General features: G+C 51.8%; 1 protein-coding gene, 1 long non-coding RNA gene and 1 other non-coding gene across 19 annotated transcripts in view; 1 reads left to right on the forward strand and 2 right to left on the reverse strand.

The window, feature by feature from the left end:
• Window positions 1–49: 49 nt before the first annotated feature.
• Vwa5b2 (von Willebrand factor A domain containing 5B2) lies at window positions 50–17,203 on the reverse strand. Of its 17 annotated transcripts, none has more exons than XM_017597972.3 (23): window positions 16,844–17,198; window positions 16,198–16,322; window positions 15,944–16,005; window positions 15,583–15,799; window positions 15,153–15,301; window positions 14,904–15,074; window positions 11,890–12,109; window positions 11,566–11,723; window positions 10,640–10,771; window positions 10,312–10,436; window positions 9,807–9,962; window positions 9,024–9,134; window positions 8,696–8,904; window positions 8,500–8,611; window positions 7,861–8,046; window positions 5,031–5,202; window positions 4,629–4,945; window positions 4,064–4,253; window positions 3,616–3,969; window positions 1,439–1,576; window positions 1,275–1,355; window positions 970–1,175; window positions 50–884 (listed from the first exon to the last, which is right to left on the reverse strand). In XM_017597972.3, the coding sequence occupies exons 5-23, from the start codon at window positions 15,289–15,291 to the stop codon at window positions 336–338; spliced, it is 3,726 nt and encodes a 1,241-aa protein (XP_017453461.1). In that variant the 5' UTR covers window positions 15,292–15,301; window positions 15,583–15,799; window positions 15,944–16,005; window positions 16,198–16,322; window positions 16,844–17,198; the 3' UTR covers window positions 50–335. The 17 variants fall into 17 exon arrangements, 14 of the variants coding, with proteins under 14 accessions (XP_017453461.1, XP_017453458.1, XP_063126548.1 ...); NM_001134535.1 differs by having other exon boundaries at window positions 333–884; window positions 970–1,199; window positions 3,616–3,951; window positions 16,844–17,203; XM_017597969.3 differs by lacking the exon at window positions 15,944–16,005 and having other exon boundaries at window positions 11,878–12,109; window positions 16,198–16,308; window positions 16,844–17,031.
• Mir1224 (microRNA 1224) lies at window positions 885–969 on the reverse strand. Its single transcript, NR_032740.1, has one exon. It is a non-coding gene; the product is annotated as a microRNA 1224 (primary transcript).
• LOC102551647 (uncharacterized) overlaps window positions 16,464–18,490 on the forward strand; it is a 21,571-nt gene continuing 19,544 nt past the window's right edge. Inside the window, exons 1-2 of the long non-coding RNA XR_005491486.2 lie at window positions 16,464–16,600; window positions 17,194–17,237. This is a non-coding gene — a long non-coding RNA (uncharacterized LOC102551647). The remainder of the gene's footprint in view (window positions 16,601–17,193; window positions 17,238–18,490) is intronic.

The raw sequence follows: 18,490 nt of genomic DNA on the forward strand, positions 1-18,490 counted from the left end.
CGAGCTATGAAGTGCGTCTTCCCATCTTGGAAACGAACGACTCGCCAGGCAGTCTTAAGAGGCACTTTATTGCATAGGAATTGGGACTGTGGCTCTCTCCTCTTCCGCATCCTATAGAGAGCTCAGAGCACATAGGAGGGGTATGGACTGGGCAGAGAGAGAAGAGAGCACAGGCAGGCACTTTCTGTGGTGGCAACAATATTCAGAGGGGTGTGTGTGAGTGAAGCAATGGAGGACAGCAGACACCAATGCATTCTTTCTTTCCCAGTACCAAGAGGCTGGCCCTGGGTGGCAGTGACTGTGTTGGGGGTGGCTAGCCAGAGCTGCAAGCAGCCTTACACGTTCGAAGGGCTGTAACACAGCAGGTGCAGCTGCAGATTCTGGTCCCAGTGCCGCAGTAACAGAAAGAGCCCCCGGGCAGCGGCCTTAAGAGCAGTCAGATCAAGGCCATCTGGCAGGCGTTGAGCCCTCAGCCAGCAGTCAGCTTTGGAAGCTGTTAGTTCCCACTCGCCGAAGGCAGCTGCGCAGCGGTGTTCCAACCATGCCAGGGCCACGGCTGTGGCCCAGGTGCGCCCACGGAGATCCGAGCTTTCCCTCTCTTCCATTCTTTCCGACGCCTCGGTGTCCGAGCCTCTCCCACTGTCTGCCTGGCCTGGGCCTTCAGAACCCGAGCTGGAGGGTTGACTGCAGGAGGCTGTGGCACTGTCACCTTGGCCAACACCAGGGCCCAGAAATGCCCAAGGAGATGAGGTTGAGGTGGGGCTGAGGCTGGCGCGGTGTGCAGCAAAGGGAGAGGCTCGACACAGGCGTTCCTGAGGAATGCTCACAGCAGCACAGAAGGGTTCATCCAGGCGGAAGGAGCCTGGAGCCTCTTGCAGTCGTACCTGAGGAGAGAAGAGGTGGGGGGAGAGGGAGCTGAGACAGAGCTCTGGCTCTAATGGTACTACCCTCCACCTCCCCAGTCCTCACCAAAGGCAGGTAGTCATGGCTGCTGGCTTCGTTGCTGTTCTCATGAGTCTGGCCCTTATTGGAGCTGCAAAGTCTGCGATGATGACCCAGGCTGAGCCTGGAAGAGGCTGGAGGCTGGTGGGGCAAGCCATGATGACCTCCAGTAGGAGATATGGACTCCCCCAATGCTGACTTGGAGTTGTCATTTAGGTCCAGGTCCCAGGCACCTGCAGAACAGCCTCCCTGATGTCCTACAGTAGGGTCACCCAGTACCAGCAAGTGGTTCAAAGCCCACCTGTGCCCAGTCCATTACATTTGAGCCATACCTTTAGAGTGGACTGCTGTGGACAGAGGGGCAACAGCTAGATGGTCTTGAGAGGCAGACACGCCTGAGAACTCAGCTGGATCTGAGAGGGTACGGGAGTTAGTCCCACTGGGTTGCCAGTGAGGTGAGGGTCACATCTTAGAGGGCATCAGAGGAGGTCCATACCTGAACTCCACACCTGCAGGGCTCCGGGCAAGACCTCCCTAGTGGTAGCATCTACAGCAACAGGGCAAGTAAAGCAGGATGGGGCCGAGCTGACCTTGCTTGTCTGAATGGCTCTGAGCCAGGACCTTCTGACTCTGCCTGTAAATGGAAGCCGTAGCAAGCTCAACTCTCACTATAAAAAGCTGCATTAAAAATGCTGGAAATGTGGGTTCCCAGAGCAAAGGGTGTCTCTGTCTCTGTTCCCTGCCATTGGACTGCCAGGTTGGGCCTCAGCGGGAGAGGATGTGCCTAGTCCTGCTGGGACCACATATCCCAGGGTGGGGTGGTGCTCAAACAGGGCTCCCCTTCTCTGAGGAGAAGGGAAGGGAGTGAGGCGGGAGGGATTTATAAGGGTGGAACTGGGAAGAGAGGGTGGACTGTGACCTCTGGGATGTAAATTAAACACCACTGGAAAGCCAAACATGGTGTCTTTAGTCCCAGCACTCCAGAGACCAAGGCAGGCCAGTATCTGTGAGTTCCAAGCCAGCCAGGACTACGTGGAGATACCCTGTCTCAAAAAACAACTAGAAGGATTCCCACAGCTTCTGTTCCCTCACGAACACAGTGGATGGCCATCTTTGGTCCAGAACAAGATCTTCCCAACTTGGACAAGAAATAGGCTGAACCCTCAACCAAAGTAGAACCAGAACCCTCTAGTAACCCAGAAATGTGGTGGTCTGCAGTGATCCTCCTGCCTCTGCTACCCCAGTGTTGAGGTAACAGGTGTGCACAAGCTTGCTCGCTGTCTGTCCATCTGTCTTTTTTTTTTTTTCCATATGATTTGAATGTAGGAAGCGGGTTGGGCACAGGCAAACTTTAGAGTACCCAGAGAGTACTCTAAAGAGTCAGAGGAGGGTGGCTCCTCCACAGGACTTCGGGGAGGCGCTTTACTTTTTTTTTTTTTTTTTAATTATTTTTTTTTGCATTGTTTTTTTTTTCATTTTATTTATTTATTATATATTATGATTACACTGTCGCTATCTTCAGACACACCAGAAGAGGGCATCAGACTCATTTCAGATGGTTGTGAGCCACCATGTGGTTGCTGAGATTTGAACTCAGGACCTTGGGAAGAGCAGTTGGTGCTCTTAACCACTGAGCCATCTCTCCAGCCCTGGCGCTTTACTTTTGACAGGGTCACACTATGTAACCTAGGTTGGCCCAGAACTCTCAACCTTCTTGCACCTTCACCACTTTCTGTTTGAGGCCTTTGTGCCTGAGGTGTGTCTGAGGTGCTAGAGTTTCAGGCCTACGTCACTTCAGCCAGCACCCAGCACCGTATATACTGCCCACCACTCATCTCAGCACTATCCAGAACTTTCTGCAAGTATGAAAGTGTTCTGTCTGCATCATCCAACATAGTAGCTATTACCTATGTCTGACAGTTGAATACTTGCAGTGTAGCTAGGGACTGTGGGCTCAGGTTCTAGCTTTCATTTTTTTTTTTTTTAATTTTTTTTTTTTTCAGAGCTGGGGACCAAACCCAGGGCCTTGCGCTTGCTAGGCAAGCGCTCTACCACTGAGCTAAATCCCCAACCCCTCTAGCTTTCATTTTTAATAGTCTTCTTGAATGGAAGGTTTGTTTTCATTTTTCAGACAGTTTTTTAAAAGATCATATTACCTTCCATTTTGGCTTTTAGGAAACTTACCAATTTTGGGTCCTATGCTGGCAAGAGTATATAACTTTAATGTTGTGTATCTTTAAATATATCTTTACTCTCATTTCCTTTTATCATTATTATTATTTTATGTGTGAGGGTATTTTGCCTGCATGAATGTCTTTGTACTACACATACATGCCTGGTGTCCACAGAGGCAAGAAGAAGGTGTTGGATCCCCTGGAACTGGAGTTACAGATGATTGTGAACCACCATATAGGAGCTGGGAATTGAACCTGGATCCTCTGGAAGAGCAGTCAGTGCTCTTAACCACTGAGCTATCTCCTCAGCCTCGGTTTCCTTCATTTTCATTCTTTCTCATTACTTGGCTACATTTTTTTACCTTGTCAGTATTCTGAGTCACCTCAAATCCTTTGTAACAAAGTAAGGAACAGGCTGATTTAACACACAGATATGCACCTTTACCATTTTCTGTTTGAAGTCTCTGTCTGTGCCTGAGGCGTGTCTGCTAGAGCTTACCCTGCTCAGCCGCGGTTTCAGCTCTCCCACGGAGAGCCAGCTGTTCGTTGTCCTGGACCACAGAGGCTGCTGTCAGCCGGTGAAGTGCCTGGTCCCACGCAGCTTCTCTCATCGGAAGTGGTGCAGGCTGGGAGCTATCCCCAGGACCCCAGAGTTCCTCCAGCCCAACACCCACCTCCCAGCACATTGGCTGTTCCCCACAGAGGGCCCGGATCACCACGTGACAACGTGGAGCCTGAGGAGGCAGCGGTTCTGCTGGAGGAGCTGATTCCCCATTGGGTGGCACGGGCTTGAATAAGAAAGATGGCTCCATCAACATATCCCAGTCCAAGGGGGCTGGGGATAGCAGGTTTCCTGGGGAGAGGTGTCAGGTAGGCAACATGGTGCACTGTGTTCCACTTTCCCACAGCTTTGATGTCAGAAACCCAGCTTCCCATCCAACCTTTACCTGAATCATCGAGGCCCTGACCCAGCTGTTGTCCTGGCTCAGGGCCTGATCCATCGGGTATTGCATCTAGAGACGGGTGCCGGGGTCTACCAGGGACTGGGTTTGCCCGGCCTGAGGGAGACGACAGACTTCGACCAGCCAAAGCTGCTCTTTGCCGACGGCCCAGCACTTCAGCGCTCATGGCTCCCACCTGCATGTGAGAGGTGGGAGGTCACTGGTCAAGGAATGCTGTGTTTCTAGCCACCATAGACTTGCAGCTACCCATAATTCCTGTCATCTCGTCGGATTTCCCACTTGAGGCTCTTCTCTCTTTTTATATCTTCCTTGTCTTTTAACTTGCTTAAGAATACATCGCTGACATACGTTACTTTCCTAACTCCCTCTGACAATCATTCTGACCACGCACACACAACACCACATCCCTGTGCTCCTTATTGGTTGTGACATCACAGATATAGATATACCCACCTATTCTCTAGCTAGACTAATAGTAAACATTGCACACCGCAGGCGGTAGATAAATGTTTGCTGGATACACGGTGGATGAAAAAATACTAGGTCTCACCTTGAATGGAGATGGCGGGGGTACAGGCAGGGGGCAGGAGCGGGAGCCTGCAGGTTCTACCCAGGTCAGGCTTCGGCAGCCCTGCTGAGAAGGGGGATCCAGGGGAAGGCTACCATGGGGGGAGCCAGGGCCTTGGGAGCCAGGGGACTCGCTACTGCAGGTAGAGCCTGGGCCTGGCTCGGGGCTGGCAGAGCAGTGGGTAAGCACATACTGCTCCCGGATGTATGAGGACTGGAAGATGCGCCGCCAAATGGCTGTGTCTGATGACAGATTAGGTCCCGGGTCCGTAACTGGGTCTGTCAGAGCTTCCATACCTGCTGGAAAGCAGGAGAGTGGGCCCAGCCCTGACCCCTCACCTTGCCATCTCCCTACCTGGCTACACACATGCACCAGGGCACTCACTCTGCTCTGAGTCTCCTATAGCCCATGGGCTCGACAGCTCTGCTGACACAGTGCCTGTTCCCAGTGGCTCCGTGGTGTGCGTAGGCTCAGTGCCAGGGCTGGTGACAGATATCACCTCCTCTGGAGATGGGAAGACTGAACCACCCAAGCTCTGCCAACCAGGCTCTTGGCCCTGGGGAAGAAGGTATTGAGGAAAAAGTAATGCTAATTTCGTAATATCTTTTTGCAAGCATAGTTCTTTAATGATGGTCATAGAATGAAAGCTAATAATCCAGAAGTGAAAAGCCAGTAAGAAATAAGGGCCGACAAAGTGGCTCTGTGGGTAAAGGCACTTGCTGTGCAAACCTGCCCTCTCGTGTTTGAACCCTAGAACCAATGTAAAGTAGAAAGGCAGAATGGAGTGCACAGAGTTATCCTCTGACTTCCACATGTATGTTATGTGGCATGAATGCCCCCATACACACTCAGTTAAGTAAGTAAAAGTGTATTAATGTGTGTGCGTGTGTCGTGTGTCTGTGAGAGCCATAGGTCACTTGTGGAGGTCAGGGGACAACTTGTAGGAGTTGGTTCTCCTCTACCACGTGAGTCCTGGGGATTGAACTCAAATCATCAGGCTTGGACGCCTTAACACACTGAGCCATTTCCTGAGCCTAAATAGGTTTTTTTTTTTTAATTAAAAAATATGGGGGCTGGAGAGATGGCCTAATCATTAAGGGCACTGACTACTCTTCCAGAGGTCCTGAGTTCAATTCCCAGCAACCCCATGGTGGCTCACAACCATCTGTAATTGGATCCGATGCCCTTTTCTGGTGTGTCTGAAGACAGCTACAGTGTACTTACATAAACAAACAAAAACAAATAAATCTTTTTAAAAAGTTAAAAATATGCTGTAAGATTGTGTCTCCTAAAAAATGATAGGAAAGCTAAACCCATGATACCTCAACATGGCTGCCTAAACTGGACCAGATCACCAATTCTGCTAATGTAGAAGGGAGAAATCTCAACACTTCCCACTCCTAGACAAAAACCTACAGACAACTAATGACTGTGGAGAGAGGGTAGGCTTAACTCTCCCAGGGATCAGTTTTTAATTGTTTATCCGATACAAAGTAGTCAGCCCTGAGAATGTATACACAAAAGCAACATGTAACAATGTTAAAGAGAGACCATCAATTTGAGGGAGTAAGGGGGACACCAGAGGGGTTGGAGAAAGGAACCTGAAGGGAAGAAGAGACGTAATTATATCTTAATTACAAATTTAAAATAGGGGCTGGAGAGATAGCTCAGTGGTTAAGAGCAGTGACTGCTCTTCCTGAAGCCCTAAGTTCAATTCCTAGCAACCACATGGTGGCTCACAACCATCTGTAATGGATCTGATGCCCTCTTCTGGTGTGTCTGAAGACAGCTACAGTGTACTCACATATATAAAATAAATACATCTTTAAAAATTTTTTAATGTACATTTTAAAAATTAAATATAAAATTTTTAAAGAGAAAACAAGGGGCTGGAAAGTTGGCTCAGTGGTTAAGAGCAGTTATTATTGGTCTTATAGAGGACCCAGGTTTGATTCCCGGCACCCACATGGTAGCTGCCTCACAACCGTCTGTAACCTGAGTCCCAGGGAAACCAAGCCGTCTTCTGACCTCCACAGGCGCCAGGCTCACACATGGAGCAAACACATAGGTTCAGGGAAACCTTTCATACACAAAAACTTAAAAAGTAAGAAGCCAACATTAACCTCGAGGGTAATACAGCTGCTGTGAGGCTCAGCCCAACTTGGCCCCGAGCTCTCTGGCTCCCTGGCAAAAGATAGAGTCTGCTACGTAGCCCTCTCTCAGAAGCATAGCTCCTCTAGAGAGATTTTCACAAAAAATAACAGCTTGATCTCAAAGCCCTACGGTGTGCCAACTATTCTGTCAAGTTCTCTTCACAACAACCTATGACATCATTAATGGCTGGAGAGGTTTTCAGAGACGAGCCAGGTTTGGTTCCCAGCACCCACATGATAGTTAACATCTATCTGTAACTCCAGTTCCAGGGGATCGAATGCCCTCCTCTGACCTCCCAGGGCACCAAGCACACATGGGGTGCACATCATGCAGGCGAACTGGAGTTATGGGTAGTCGTGAGACACCATGTGGGTGCTGGGAACCAAACCTGGGTCCTCTACAGGAGCAAGTGCTCTGAACTGTTGAGCCATCTCTCCAGACAAGATGGTGCTTTCTATAGGGGCTGTGTGAAGTAGGTTTAGGAGTTTGCCACCAAGCCTGATGACCTAGGGGTGAGCCTCATGACCCACACGGTAGATGAAAGAACCAATTTCACAAGTTGTCCTCTGACCTCCATGTTACATACCACCGAGAGCACACATATGTATGCATACACCACATGAGCCCGCGCATGTGTGCGCGCACACACACACACACACACGTAAATGTAATTTTTAAAAATTCTAAAAGAAGGGCTAGAGAGATGGCTCAGAGGTTAAGAGCACTGATTGCTCTTCCAGAGGTCCTGAGTTCAATTCCCAGCAACCACATGGTGGCTCACAACCATCTGTAATGAGATCTGGTGCCCTCTTCTGGCCTGCAGTCACATATGCAGGCAGAATGCTGTACATAAAATAAATAAATCTTAAAAAAAGAAAAAAAAATTCTAAAAGAAAACCAAGCGCAAATGCTTTACAGGATAATCCCGTCTGGGAGGATCCCAGGGCGCTCTCTATGGGGCTCTAGAGGCCAGTAGGATCCTTAGCAAACACAGGGAAGAGTTGAGATACAAGGACTTTCATCCTCCAGGCCCACCCGGTATACCCCAGCCCAGTCCTACCCCTAGAGCACGGGACCGGAAGCCATCAACCCTGAAAAGTGAGCAGTAGCCAAGCAGCTGGTCCCCAGGGTAGAGTGCTGGGATCTCCCGAGGTGTCAACAATGCTTCCACCGCATCAGGCACAAACCAGTCCACGGAGATGTCACTCAAAGCAGGTTCCAGTGCCTTCCGCAGAGCCTGTACCAGCTGCAAGGAGTGACAAAGATGGTGTGGTGTGTGTGTGTGTGGGGATTACAGAAGACGGAGCAGTCAGGCTGTGCCTCCCCCAGTGTCCTCTGTCCAGCCCTGCACTGCTAGGGAGCACGATCCGGCTAGGGTCAGGAGGAGTTGGGGGTATGCTCAAGCAAAGGAACTGTGTACTCAGTCCCCAGGGCTCTGTTTTTGTCCTGGCCTGAGCTCTGTCACATGGTGGGCTCCCTTCAGGTTAGAACAGTAAGATTCAGGGGCTGACCAGAGGCTGTGTGCCCAGCCTGCCACAGCTTCCCTCCTAGTGGCATCAACAGTTGTCCTAGTTGGTTTCTCAGTGAGAGAGACTGGACTAGAAAGTGAGAACGCCAAGATCGTAGGGCCTGACCAGGCTTCCTCTCAGATTTTGTGAATAGCTCAGGAGTAGGTAAGCCAGCATCGTTTCCCACTCACCTTAGGTTGAAGTCTCTCCCCAGGCCTCAGGAAGTAAGCCTGCCCCCTGCTGAGGACAGACAAGTCACTGAGCAGCTGGTGGCAGGCAGGTGCCAAGGCAAAGGAGAAGCACCTGGCAGGGAAGGGAAGTGGCTCTTACATTCAGGAGTATCTCAGGGCTAGCGACCTTAGCTAGTTACATCTGCCCACTCTATACCTGGCTGCCCCTCTGTGCCACCTCATGAACTCCAGGGCTTGGTGAGTAGTAGCAACTGTTGGTGAGGCAGCAGTGAGCAGGAACAGCTGTCGAGGGTGGGCCCTGTGCTGGGGCTGCCCTAAGGCCCAATCCAATACAGCCAGCATATCAGGGGGGCCACTCACAGTCTGAAGAGTCTCAATGGTCTCACAGATCAGCTGCACAGTGTCCTGGAGACAGAAGCCTTGGGCTGGGCTGGGCTGGGCTGGGGTGGGCTGGGCTGGGCTGGGCTGGGCTGGGCTGGGCTGAAACATCTCCATGGAGACCCCAAAGCCTGACCCATACTCACATCACTGCAAGGCCGGCTCTCTGGGAAGAGTGGCTGTACCAATGTCCCAAATATGGCCAGGTTGACTAGCGTCTGGGCTGGGAGGGATTTTACAGCCAAAACAATGGCATCCTGGGGAGAACCAGAATGAAGAAACAGAAGCCCCATTGGCACAGGGAGAGAACAAGGAACTCCAGATTGTTCATCTTCTCCGGGCTGTAGTTAAACAGGGGGCTGGCTGAGGTACCCAGAGAAGCCTGGAGCATATGAGGAAGTAGGTCCCTGGGAACATAAGGGAGCCTTGAAGTATGCGAGAGACATTTGGGTGTAGGACTCTCTGTAGGAGTGTGTGTGTGTGTGTGTGTGTGTGTGTGTGTGTGTGTGTGTGTGTGTGTGTGTGAAGTTTTCATCTCTGTGTCTGGTTTGCAGAGTATGACTCTGTAGAAAAGAGAGGCTCTTTGGCACCAGACATGGTGGTGGCACATGCTTTTTATCCCTGCACTTGGAAGACAGAGGCAGGCAAGTTCAAGAACACGGTCTACATAGTGAGTCTACATAGTGAGTTCTAGGACAGCCAAGGCTATATAGACAGACCCTGCCTCAGTGAATCAAAAGGAGTGGCTCTTGGAGTCTGGGAGAGACACACACATGTATGAGGGAAGCAGGGTAGAGTGAGCCCTCTCTGGTAGACAGTGTGTTAAGCAACAAGGTAACTCCTGACCTCAAGAGGCTACCTCAGCCTACCTCAGCACTGCCAAGCCCCACTCCCATGCCTAGGGTTGCCACATATTGAGCCCCACGTGCCTTGTGAACTGCACCACTGCTATCTAACAGGAAGAGGAGCTCCCGGGTAGCTGCATTCAAGTGTCCAGGCTTGGCACTCAGGTCTGGGCAGAAGTTCAGCACCAGCACAGGGTTCAGCAAGATGTCCTTATGGAAACGTCGCTGTAGGAACCACACCTGAGCACAGGAGTTTTAGCCTGAGTTAGCCTGAGCCAGGGGCAGGGCAGCTCTGTCCAGGTGGGGCAGAGGGACCCAGCCTTGGGACCTTTTTCTATCTTAGAGGGGGCTATTTTTTGAATGGCAGCATTAGATGTCATCTTCCTACATAAGACCTGTCTCCACCCGCTAAGACCTCTCTCAGAGGAATTCGTGCAGGGCTTTCTGGGCCTGTGGATGCTCTCTGTGATGGTGGAAGCACTAAGAGAGCAGACTGAGAACAGAGGCCCCTCATCCTGACATGGTCCATCTTCCTATTGCTTATGTACAGTTTTAGCCAGCACCAAAGCTTGACCTTACATAGCCATACCTGTCGGTCCCCATCATTGTCTCTTTGCTGCAGCCTCTGAAAGTCATGGCGGGCCCTCACTTGGGCCTCATATTCTGCTGAGCTCAAGCTGCCAGCCTCCAGCATCAAGTGTGGCTGATGGGGCTCTGAAAAGAAGAGGCGCGACTCTGTCATGTATTCCCTGACCCTGAACCCCCAAACTGCCCAGCCCTTCTGTCTTCAGAAGATTCCAGCGTCCTCTGAGATGACTCAGTCCATCTCGCTCAGGGTCCTGAACTGTCACTGAAAACTGCTTCCATGCCATCCCTAAGCGTATCAGAGCTGGCCTACTGTGTGCCCCATCTCTCACCACTGGGGTGCAAGAGGATCTCCAAGGCCCGGTCACACTGGTGGCCTTCTGCCAGGGTGACACAGATAGTTGCTGCAGAACTGGCGTGAGGGAGGGCATCTGCACGCAGAGCATGAGAAGGGCTCTCCAGGCCTGAGGAACAGAGGTAAAGAGGAGTCAAAGTCACCTCGCTTCAGGCCCCAAGAGCACAGGTATGGCTTTCCAGATAACAGTGGCTGTGGGCAGGGATTATGGCTGATTTAGCTGAGTGCTCAGAGTCTTATCTTATATAGACTTACGTAAGGCTTATACAGGCTTATATAGACAAGGGAGGACTTATCTGCTTAAAGGGGCTAGAATGTGGCGAGTTCCCAGTTATGGGCTGGAGCTGGTCCAAACGTTACACACTCAATTAGCATCCTTCCTCCACCTCTTTTTTTTTTTTTTTTTTTTGGTTCTTTTTTTTCCGGAGCTGGGGACCGAACCCAGGGCCTTGCGCTTCCTAGGCAAGCGCTCTACCACTGAGCTAAATCCCCAACCCCCTTCCTCCACCTCTTGCACAAAGAAAATCTACTCTGTTACTTGGGCTAGTACCACTGTATCTCTCTTGATACTGAGAATGGAGTAGTACATAAATTAATTACATTGATAAAACTAGTGTAGAAACCAGTCTGGCAGAGGCAGTGGAGGCAGGGGGTCAGCGGTGCAAGGTCATCCTTGGTTACATAACAAGTTTGAGGCCAGCCTGAACTATGTGAAACTCTGTCTCAAACAAACAAAAACAAGCAAACAGGCTAACTCAAATCTGTTCATTATTGCTTCCTATGACAGGCAGTTGTCTCTCTCTCTTTTTTGTTTTTAGACCCGTCCTCTCACCTATGAGCTGTGAATTATTTCCCAGTCTGACAACCATGATAGGGTGGCTAGGTTAGACAGGATACACCCACCTGCCAACAGACATGGTCCTGTCACTAGCATCTCGAAAGAGAAGGTATACGGAGCAGGACAGCGGGCAGGGCCTGAGAACACGTCCGGAGGGGCAGTTGGTTGCTCCCAGCTCAGCGTTTCCTCCTCAGGGCTGCCTGCCCCGAAGCAGCTGGTGGGGCTAGAAGAGAGGATGAGGAGGGATGTTGGGCTACGGGAAGGTCACTAGCCTTTCTGGCTGACTGGCCCCCACCCTTCTTCACTCGGTCTAGCCCCTGGGGCCCCCTCACCCGCACTAGACCCAGAGAACTTGAGGGAGGGATGAAGAGAATCACCATAGGCCCAACCTGTCGTCACAGAGCCCCGGAGATCTGGGGGACCCTGGCAGGTTTGGCTGGGCCAGTGGGGTGAACACAGTGGGCAGGGCCACATGCATCACCCCATCAGGCCTGGAGGGCAACTCCCGGCTGCTGCACAGGGTCACTGTCATGGCACCATCTGCAGCCACAAGGCCAGTGGGCAACACCAGTGTGGACCGGGCTTGGGCCAGATCCAAGACAAGATGACCTATGATGAGTAAGAAAAGGTTTCAGAGAGCACTGGAAGGGGATGGGGACGGGGAGGGGGATACTGAAGCACAATGCTGGGCAAAGCGGGACTTTGTGGAGTGGGCAAGACACGTGAGGCAGGATGACACATGAGGTGGATGATGGTGCGGGAGCCATGTTGATAGAAGGAATGGGCTGCCATCAGGCAAGAGCACAATGGAATCACAATGGACGGAAGACTGAAGAGGAGGGGCACATCCACCCCTAAGATCCTGGAAGGCCCATTCTTCCCCATCTACCTCTTCTCCGTTCAACCTTAGTTTGCAATCCCCCTAAAGAGCCTCTCCTGTGAACTGACACCTCCCTCCAGGCTGGGACCTGATAGGTTCACAAATTCTCTGCTCATGAAAGGTAGAGGACTCAGGAAGGTGGCTCCTGGGTTCTTTCTATCTTTTCAAAGAGGTTAAGGACAGCACCGTGCTTAGAAGCAGGCTGGAGGACAGAGTACAGCATTCACATGCAAAGCCAGGCTCTATTTAGCCTTCTTTGAGGTGGGGGTGGGGTGGGGTAGAGAGTGGAGTAGGGGGTGGGGTGTACTTTGACGGGGAGGGAAGTGGGGTAGGGAGTGGGGTGTATTTTGAAAGATTCCCCACTTCTGCTGGTTGTGACTACACAGTCTGGTTCCAGTTCACCTTCGCAGCCATGGTTTGCCCTATCTAACGATCATTTGTTCATCTTTTCCAGAAATACTTGCTAAACAAGATAAAGGAAGAGAAAGATAAAAAGGAGGAAGATAAATAAAACATTCAGGGGGCTGGAGAAATGGCTCAGTGGCTAAGAGAACTGACTGCTCTTCCAAAGGTCCTGAGTTCAATTCCCAGCAACCACATGGTGGCTCACAACCATCTGTAACGGGATTTGATGCCCTTTTCTGGTGTGTCTGAAGACAGCCACAGTGTACGCATATACATTAAATCAATCAATCAACCTTTGAAAGAAAGAAAGAAAGGAAGGAAGGAAGGAAGAAAGAAAGAAAGAGAGAGAGAGAGAGAAAACATCCAGCGCTTGGGAGACAGAGGTACACAGATCTCTGAGAGTTGGAGGCCAGCCTGGTCTACAGGGTAGTTTCCAGGACAGCCAGGGCTACACAGAGAAACCCTATTGTGTTTCATAAAAAGACCAGGATATGTTTTGTAGAACATGGTATGGTGAGGTGGGAGAGGTGCCTTGGTAGTCCCATACTGAGGCACCCCTTCCCCCTGAGGTACCAGACATTGGACAAGTATAGTGTAGAATAGTTTATTTGGGGAATGGGAAGAGGAGTTCAGAAGGAGGTAGAGACAGAGAAAGACAGACATAGAGAGAGACTGAGAGACACAGAGACCGGTATGGTGGCTTTCGCCTTTAATCCTAGTACTTGGGAGGCAGAGACAGGCAGATCTCTGAGAGATCGAGGCCAGCCTGAGACTGTCCTGTCAGTGAGACTAGAGTCAGGTTTTGAGTCTCAGCTCTGTGACTTCTAATCGTATCGTTTGAGAATCCTCTTGGGAGCTCTTCATTTCCTCACCCATAAAATGAAGAACATAATTATATCCCAGAGATTATGGTAAGAATAAATGAAATGACTAAGGCAAAGCAGCCAAGACTCCAGGAGCAGGGCCATTGCTTCTGTTCCCTAAGAGGTTGCAGGAAATAGTGCACACTCTGTGCTCTTGGTACACAAAGCACACAATACAGGCTTTGTGAGCTGAAACCCTCCTGGGGTCCTGTGTATCCATCACCATGTTCACACCATCGCCCCTAGTCTCCCTTCACTAATTCCCAGGCTTCCACTTAAATGCTCGTCCCTCCTTCTGGAACATTCCTGGCGCTGGAGCCCAGACCTTGTTCTTGCTTCTTCCTATCTCTTAGGCTTAATTCAACTCTCGACACTGTTGGATTCTGCCCCTTTTCTTACTTGATAGTTGTATGGGCAAGAATCAAATACAAGTATAAATATAAATAAACAAACAAAAGAAATAGGATGCAGACCACAGAACACAGCACATGGCAGGACTCCCATCTCCTCCAGCACTCGCTGGGCCCCTTTTGTCCTAGGTCCTATGCTAGATGACCTAGAAATGATCAAAGCACAGCCCCAAGCTCAGGAGCCAATGTTTTGGAGAGATGGACAAACAGATAGAGTGACATTTATTCTCCTTCTTAAGTGCTTCTGACTGGAGAGCAGGGGGAGAGTGCAATCAATTATTTGTGGAGGATAAGGGAGAGCTGCATAAGGAGAAGCATTTGAGTAACTCTTAGAGAACACGCGAGTTAGGGCCAGGGGATGGTAGGGCAGGGCAGTAGAAAAGGAGCGGTTAGCGAGGAGTGAGAACCCGGGCTGTTAGATAGGACTGTGGATTTGATTCTGGAGTTAGTCAGTTCACAGGTTCGGGGGGGGGGTTTGCGGGGGGCGGGTAGCGTGCAGCCTAAGAGACAAGGGATCGGAGAATGCTCCCTTGGGGAGGAGTGCTATCTGCATCACCCTAAAGAGACTGTGGCCATCTGCACACTAGGGGTCTTTGGAACTCTCCAAGCTACTTATGCCTGTTGTGTCTGTCTGCCTGGCCCCGAACCTCAGACTGGGCCACTTTCTTTCAGCATCAGGTCCAGGGCAGATGCCCAGGTCATGACTGCTGGATAAGGGGATGATCAATGGATGGAAAATAAAATTAGTGTCTGGACGAAGAAAGAAGGCTGGCGGGAGGCACGAGGGTATAAGAACCTGAGCTGTGGCTGGCATTCGAGGGCGCAGGCTCGGGCTCGGAGCTTACCCTGTGCGCAGCGGCGGGGCGTAGAGGTCCCCAGTCCCGGGCCCAGAGCACGACAGCAGGCAGCCTGTAATCGGCGCCGGCTCTGCAGCTGGAAGGAGACGCGCCGTCCGGCCGCCTCAGCCTCGAAGCCAGATACCACCTCCGCCTCAGCCAGAGGGTACACGAACACGCCTGCGAGCAGGAGCAGGCAGACTGTTGTCGAACTCCGCCTGGCATTTGCCACCTCCCCGTACCCGAACCAGGTCTCACCGTCCACCGGCTGGGGCTGCGGGTTGTGGTAGGTGAGCCGGGCACGCAGGCTGAGGCAGGGTCCCTTGGCATAGGCCCGGACGCAGGAGTCGGTGAGTGGCAGCGGCGTCCAGCTGGTGGGGCAGTACAGGCCGGGCATGGTGTCCACCCTGCGTCAACAGGGACTGGATGAGGGGAGCCCCGCTTCAGCGTCAGGAAAGCTAGCTATGCTACCCGACCCTAACTCGGGCTGGGGACCTGGGGACGAAGGCTAGTAGAGGGAGCAAGGCTGAGTCGGGAGCCCCCACCCCCACCCCCAAAGCCGCAGCCTCCAGGCAGACAGGTGGCGGGCAGATAAGAAGGTGTGTGTGTGTGTGTGTGTGTGTGTGTGTGTGTGTGTGTGTGTGTGTGTGTGTGCAGGGATGGCAAGATGGGTGTCCTCGCCCGTTACCTGGGTAGCAGGAGCAGAGCGCAGCTCTGGGCAACGGTGGAGTGGAGGGTTAATGGTTAACCCTCCAGTCCAGGCGTACGCCAGTCCCGCTGCGGGTTGCGAGCCTGGGGGGTGGATGTCCACAGCTGTTCCTGCACCTTCTCCGGGCCTCGCTGCCGCCCCCGTACCTGCCCCCTGCCTCCTGTCTCTCCAGGGTTGCCAGCTGTCGGAAGTGGCGCTTATGGAGAGATAGAAGATACTCTGGGTGGAGAGCAAAGGTTTAAAGGGCCAGCATTGCCCCAGGCGCCCCTAGCTCGCAAGGGTCCCCAGGGACAGGGTGAGGTCGGGAGCTGAAAGGGCTGCAGTCTTTATCTCTTCTTGCCTTTCGTGACTGGAGTGCTGTGAGAGGCTGTAGACCCGCTTGAAAGGTTGCAGTAGGAAGAACTAGAAAGGGACGGGAACATGCGTCTCGGGAAGTCAGATGTGCAAAGGTGTCGCGGCAGCGGGAGTCCATGTGATCTGTCTAGAGCGGCTCTCCCGGCCCCGGCTGGCTTGAGACTAGGTAGCCACAGGGGATGGATGCTACAAGGGTGGGTCTTGGGATCGCCCCCTCCCTTTGGGCAGCCCAAGCCTCACCGTTACTTCTTGGTGGAGTTGTGGGGCGTTGCGACCAGACGGGGAGTGGGTGATGCTCCCTCTGAGCTCCAGACTGCCCTTGTTCCTGCACCTGCGCGATTCACCTCGGGACTACGGCGGAGATCCTGTGAGCCGGGAGAGGGGCGCCTGCCGAGCTGCTGGCCCGTAGTCCCGCCCGGGTTCCAAGAGGCCGCCCCTCTAGCCCGCCTCTGCCCCGCCCGCCACTGCGGAGGGGGCTGCGGCTCCGCTCCTTCGGGCACCGTACCGCCTCCGCGCGTCAGCTCAGGCCGGCGGAGCCGTGCGAGAGTCCGCAGTGCAGCGAGCCGGCACCCCAGGCACTGCACGACCCCCACCCACAGCACAGGGAAGCCTCTGAACCCCACCCCTCTCCATCCTTCTGGAGGTAAGGAGTTTCAGGAGCAAAGCAGGGCGGCCGAGTCTGCACACACATCTCCCTCTCCCCAGCACTGCAGTGGCCCACCCACCACCACCCCGCCCTGGGTGGACTCCCGCTCACTGCAGTGACCCTCCCTCCTCACTGCAGCAGAAACCATATAGGCCTCGCCCCCACAAGAAGCAAATGCGTCTTGGTTATCGCAGAAACCTCCCCTTTCGCAGCATGTTCCTTCGTTTTTTGTGTGCTCACCGAAGCGACTTCCTTCAGTCTTGTCTCCCCATCACTGTCGCGACGTCCCCACCCGGAAGCAGCCTGGCCTGCCTTCCCTGCAGGGTTGTTATACCCTTGCTTTTCTGGGAGTAGAGAGGATGCGCAGGACGGCTTGCTTGCTCTAGGGCCTCAAGAGTAAAGCTTTCTAGCTTTCCCAAGGGTGCGGGCTGCTCCCGTCACAGCGGTGGTCCCTGCCCCCCATCCATCAGATGGCACGGGGCGGGGGCATTCTTGCTGGGGGGTGGTGGAACAGGTCCCTTGCAATTGACAAGGGTTTTTGCGTGTTTCTCACTGCAAAACATTAGGAAGGTCTGTAAAATCTCCCCCAGGACCTTGAGGGAAGAGTCTGAGGACCCCTGGGAAGTGAGAGGAGGTGAGTATGTTTGGGGGGTCACCCTTTACAAACACCCCTAAAGGTGCCCCATTCCAATTCTGCAAGAGGAACTTAAGGAGTGCCATAGGTGGGAGCAGCCAGAGCTGTGAGATTGAGGTAAGAGTTTTTGTTTGTTTTACATATAGACGTCCTATAATCACACCATTTGTTAAAATTACTATTTGGAGTCATGTGGTGGTGGTGCATGAGAGCTACACAGAGTTGAAAAAAAGCAAAGCAACCGAATACAAACACACACACACACACACACACACACACACACACACACACACACACACACAACTAGGGACGGCTCAGTGGATAAGGGTGAAAGAGCTTAATTCCTGGGACCCAGTGGTGGGAAGAGAGTTAACTCCCACGGTGCATGGATGCTTTGCCTGTGCGTACTCATGTAAATGGCATGCATGCCCGCCTAAAGGGGCCATAAGAGGACATCAAATGCCTTGGAACTGGAATTTGGTTGGTTGGTTGTAAGTCACAATGGAGGTGCTGGGAACCCTGGTTCTTGGCAAGAACAAGTGATTTTAATCCCTTAGCCATCTCTCCAGTGCAAAATAGATATAATTTTCAAATGTTTTAAATACTAATTTGGGGAGGCAAAGAGAAGGATCATGACTTTGAAACCAACCTAGACTGTTATTTTGTTTTGTTTTTGTTTGTTTGTTGTTTTGGTGGTTTTTTTTTTTTTTTCAAGTCAGGGTTTCTCTGTGTAGTCCTGGATGCTCTGGAACTCACTTTGTAGACCAGGCTGGCCTTGAACTTACAAAGGTATGCCTGCCTCTGCCTGAGACCTTACCTTAAAAATAAATAAATAGGGTTGGGGATTTAGCTCAGTGGTAGAGCGATTGCTTAGGAAGCGCAAGGCCCTGGGTTCGGTCCCCAGCTCCGAAAAAAAGAACCAATAAATAAATAAATAAATAAATAAATAAATAATAAAAATAACCCTAACTTTTCCTCTATTGAACTGCTTTTGTATCTGTCTGGAAGAACAGACTTAACCACTCTTAACCACTGAGCCATCTCTCCAGCCGTTGCCTTGACGATATTGGACTGAACCTCTGAACCTGTAAGCCAGCCCCAGTTAAATGTTGTCCTTTATAAGAGTTGCCTTGGTCATGGTGTCTATTCACAGCAGTAAAACCGTAACTAAGACAACACCCCACCCCACCCCCCGCTGCCTCCAACTGTACTGTTGAGATTACAGGTGTATGCTACAGAATTAAAAGTTAAAG

Source organism: Rattus norvegicus, chromosome 11 (assembly GCF_036323735.1).
Source record: "Rattus norvegicus strain BN/NHsdMcwi chromosome 11, GRCr8, whole genome shotgun sequence".
Lineage (NCBI taxonomy): Eukaryota > Metazoa > Chordata > Mammalia > Rodentia > Muridae > Rattus > Rattus norvegicus.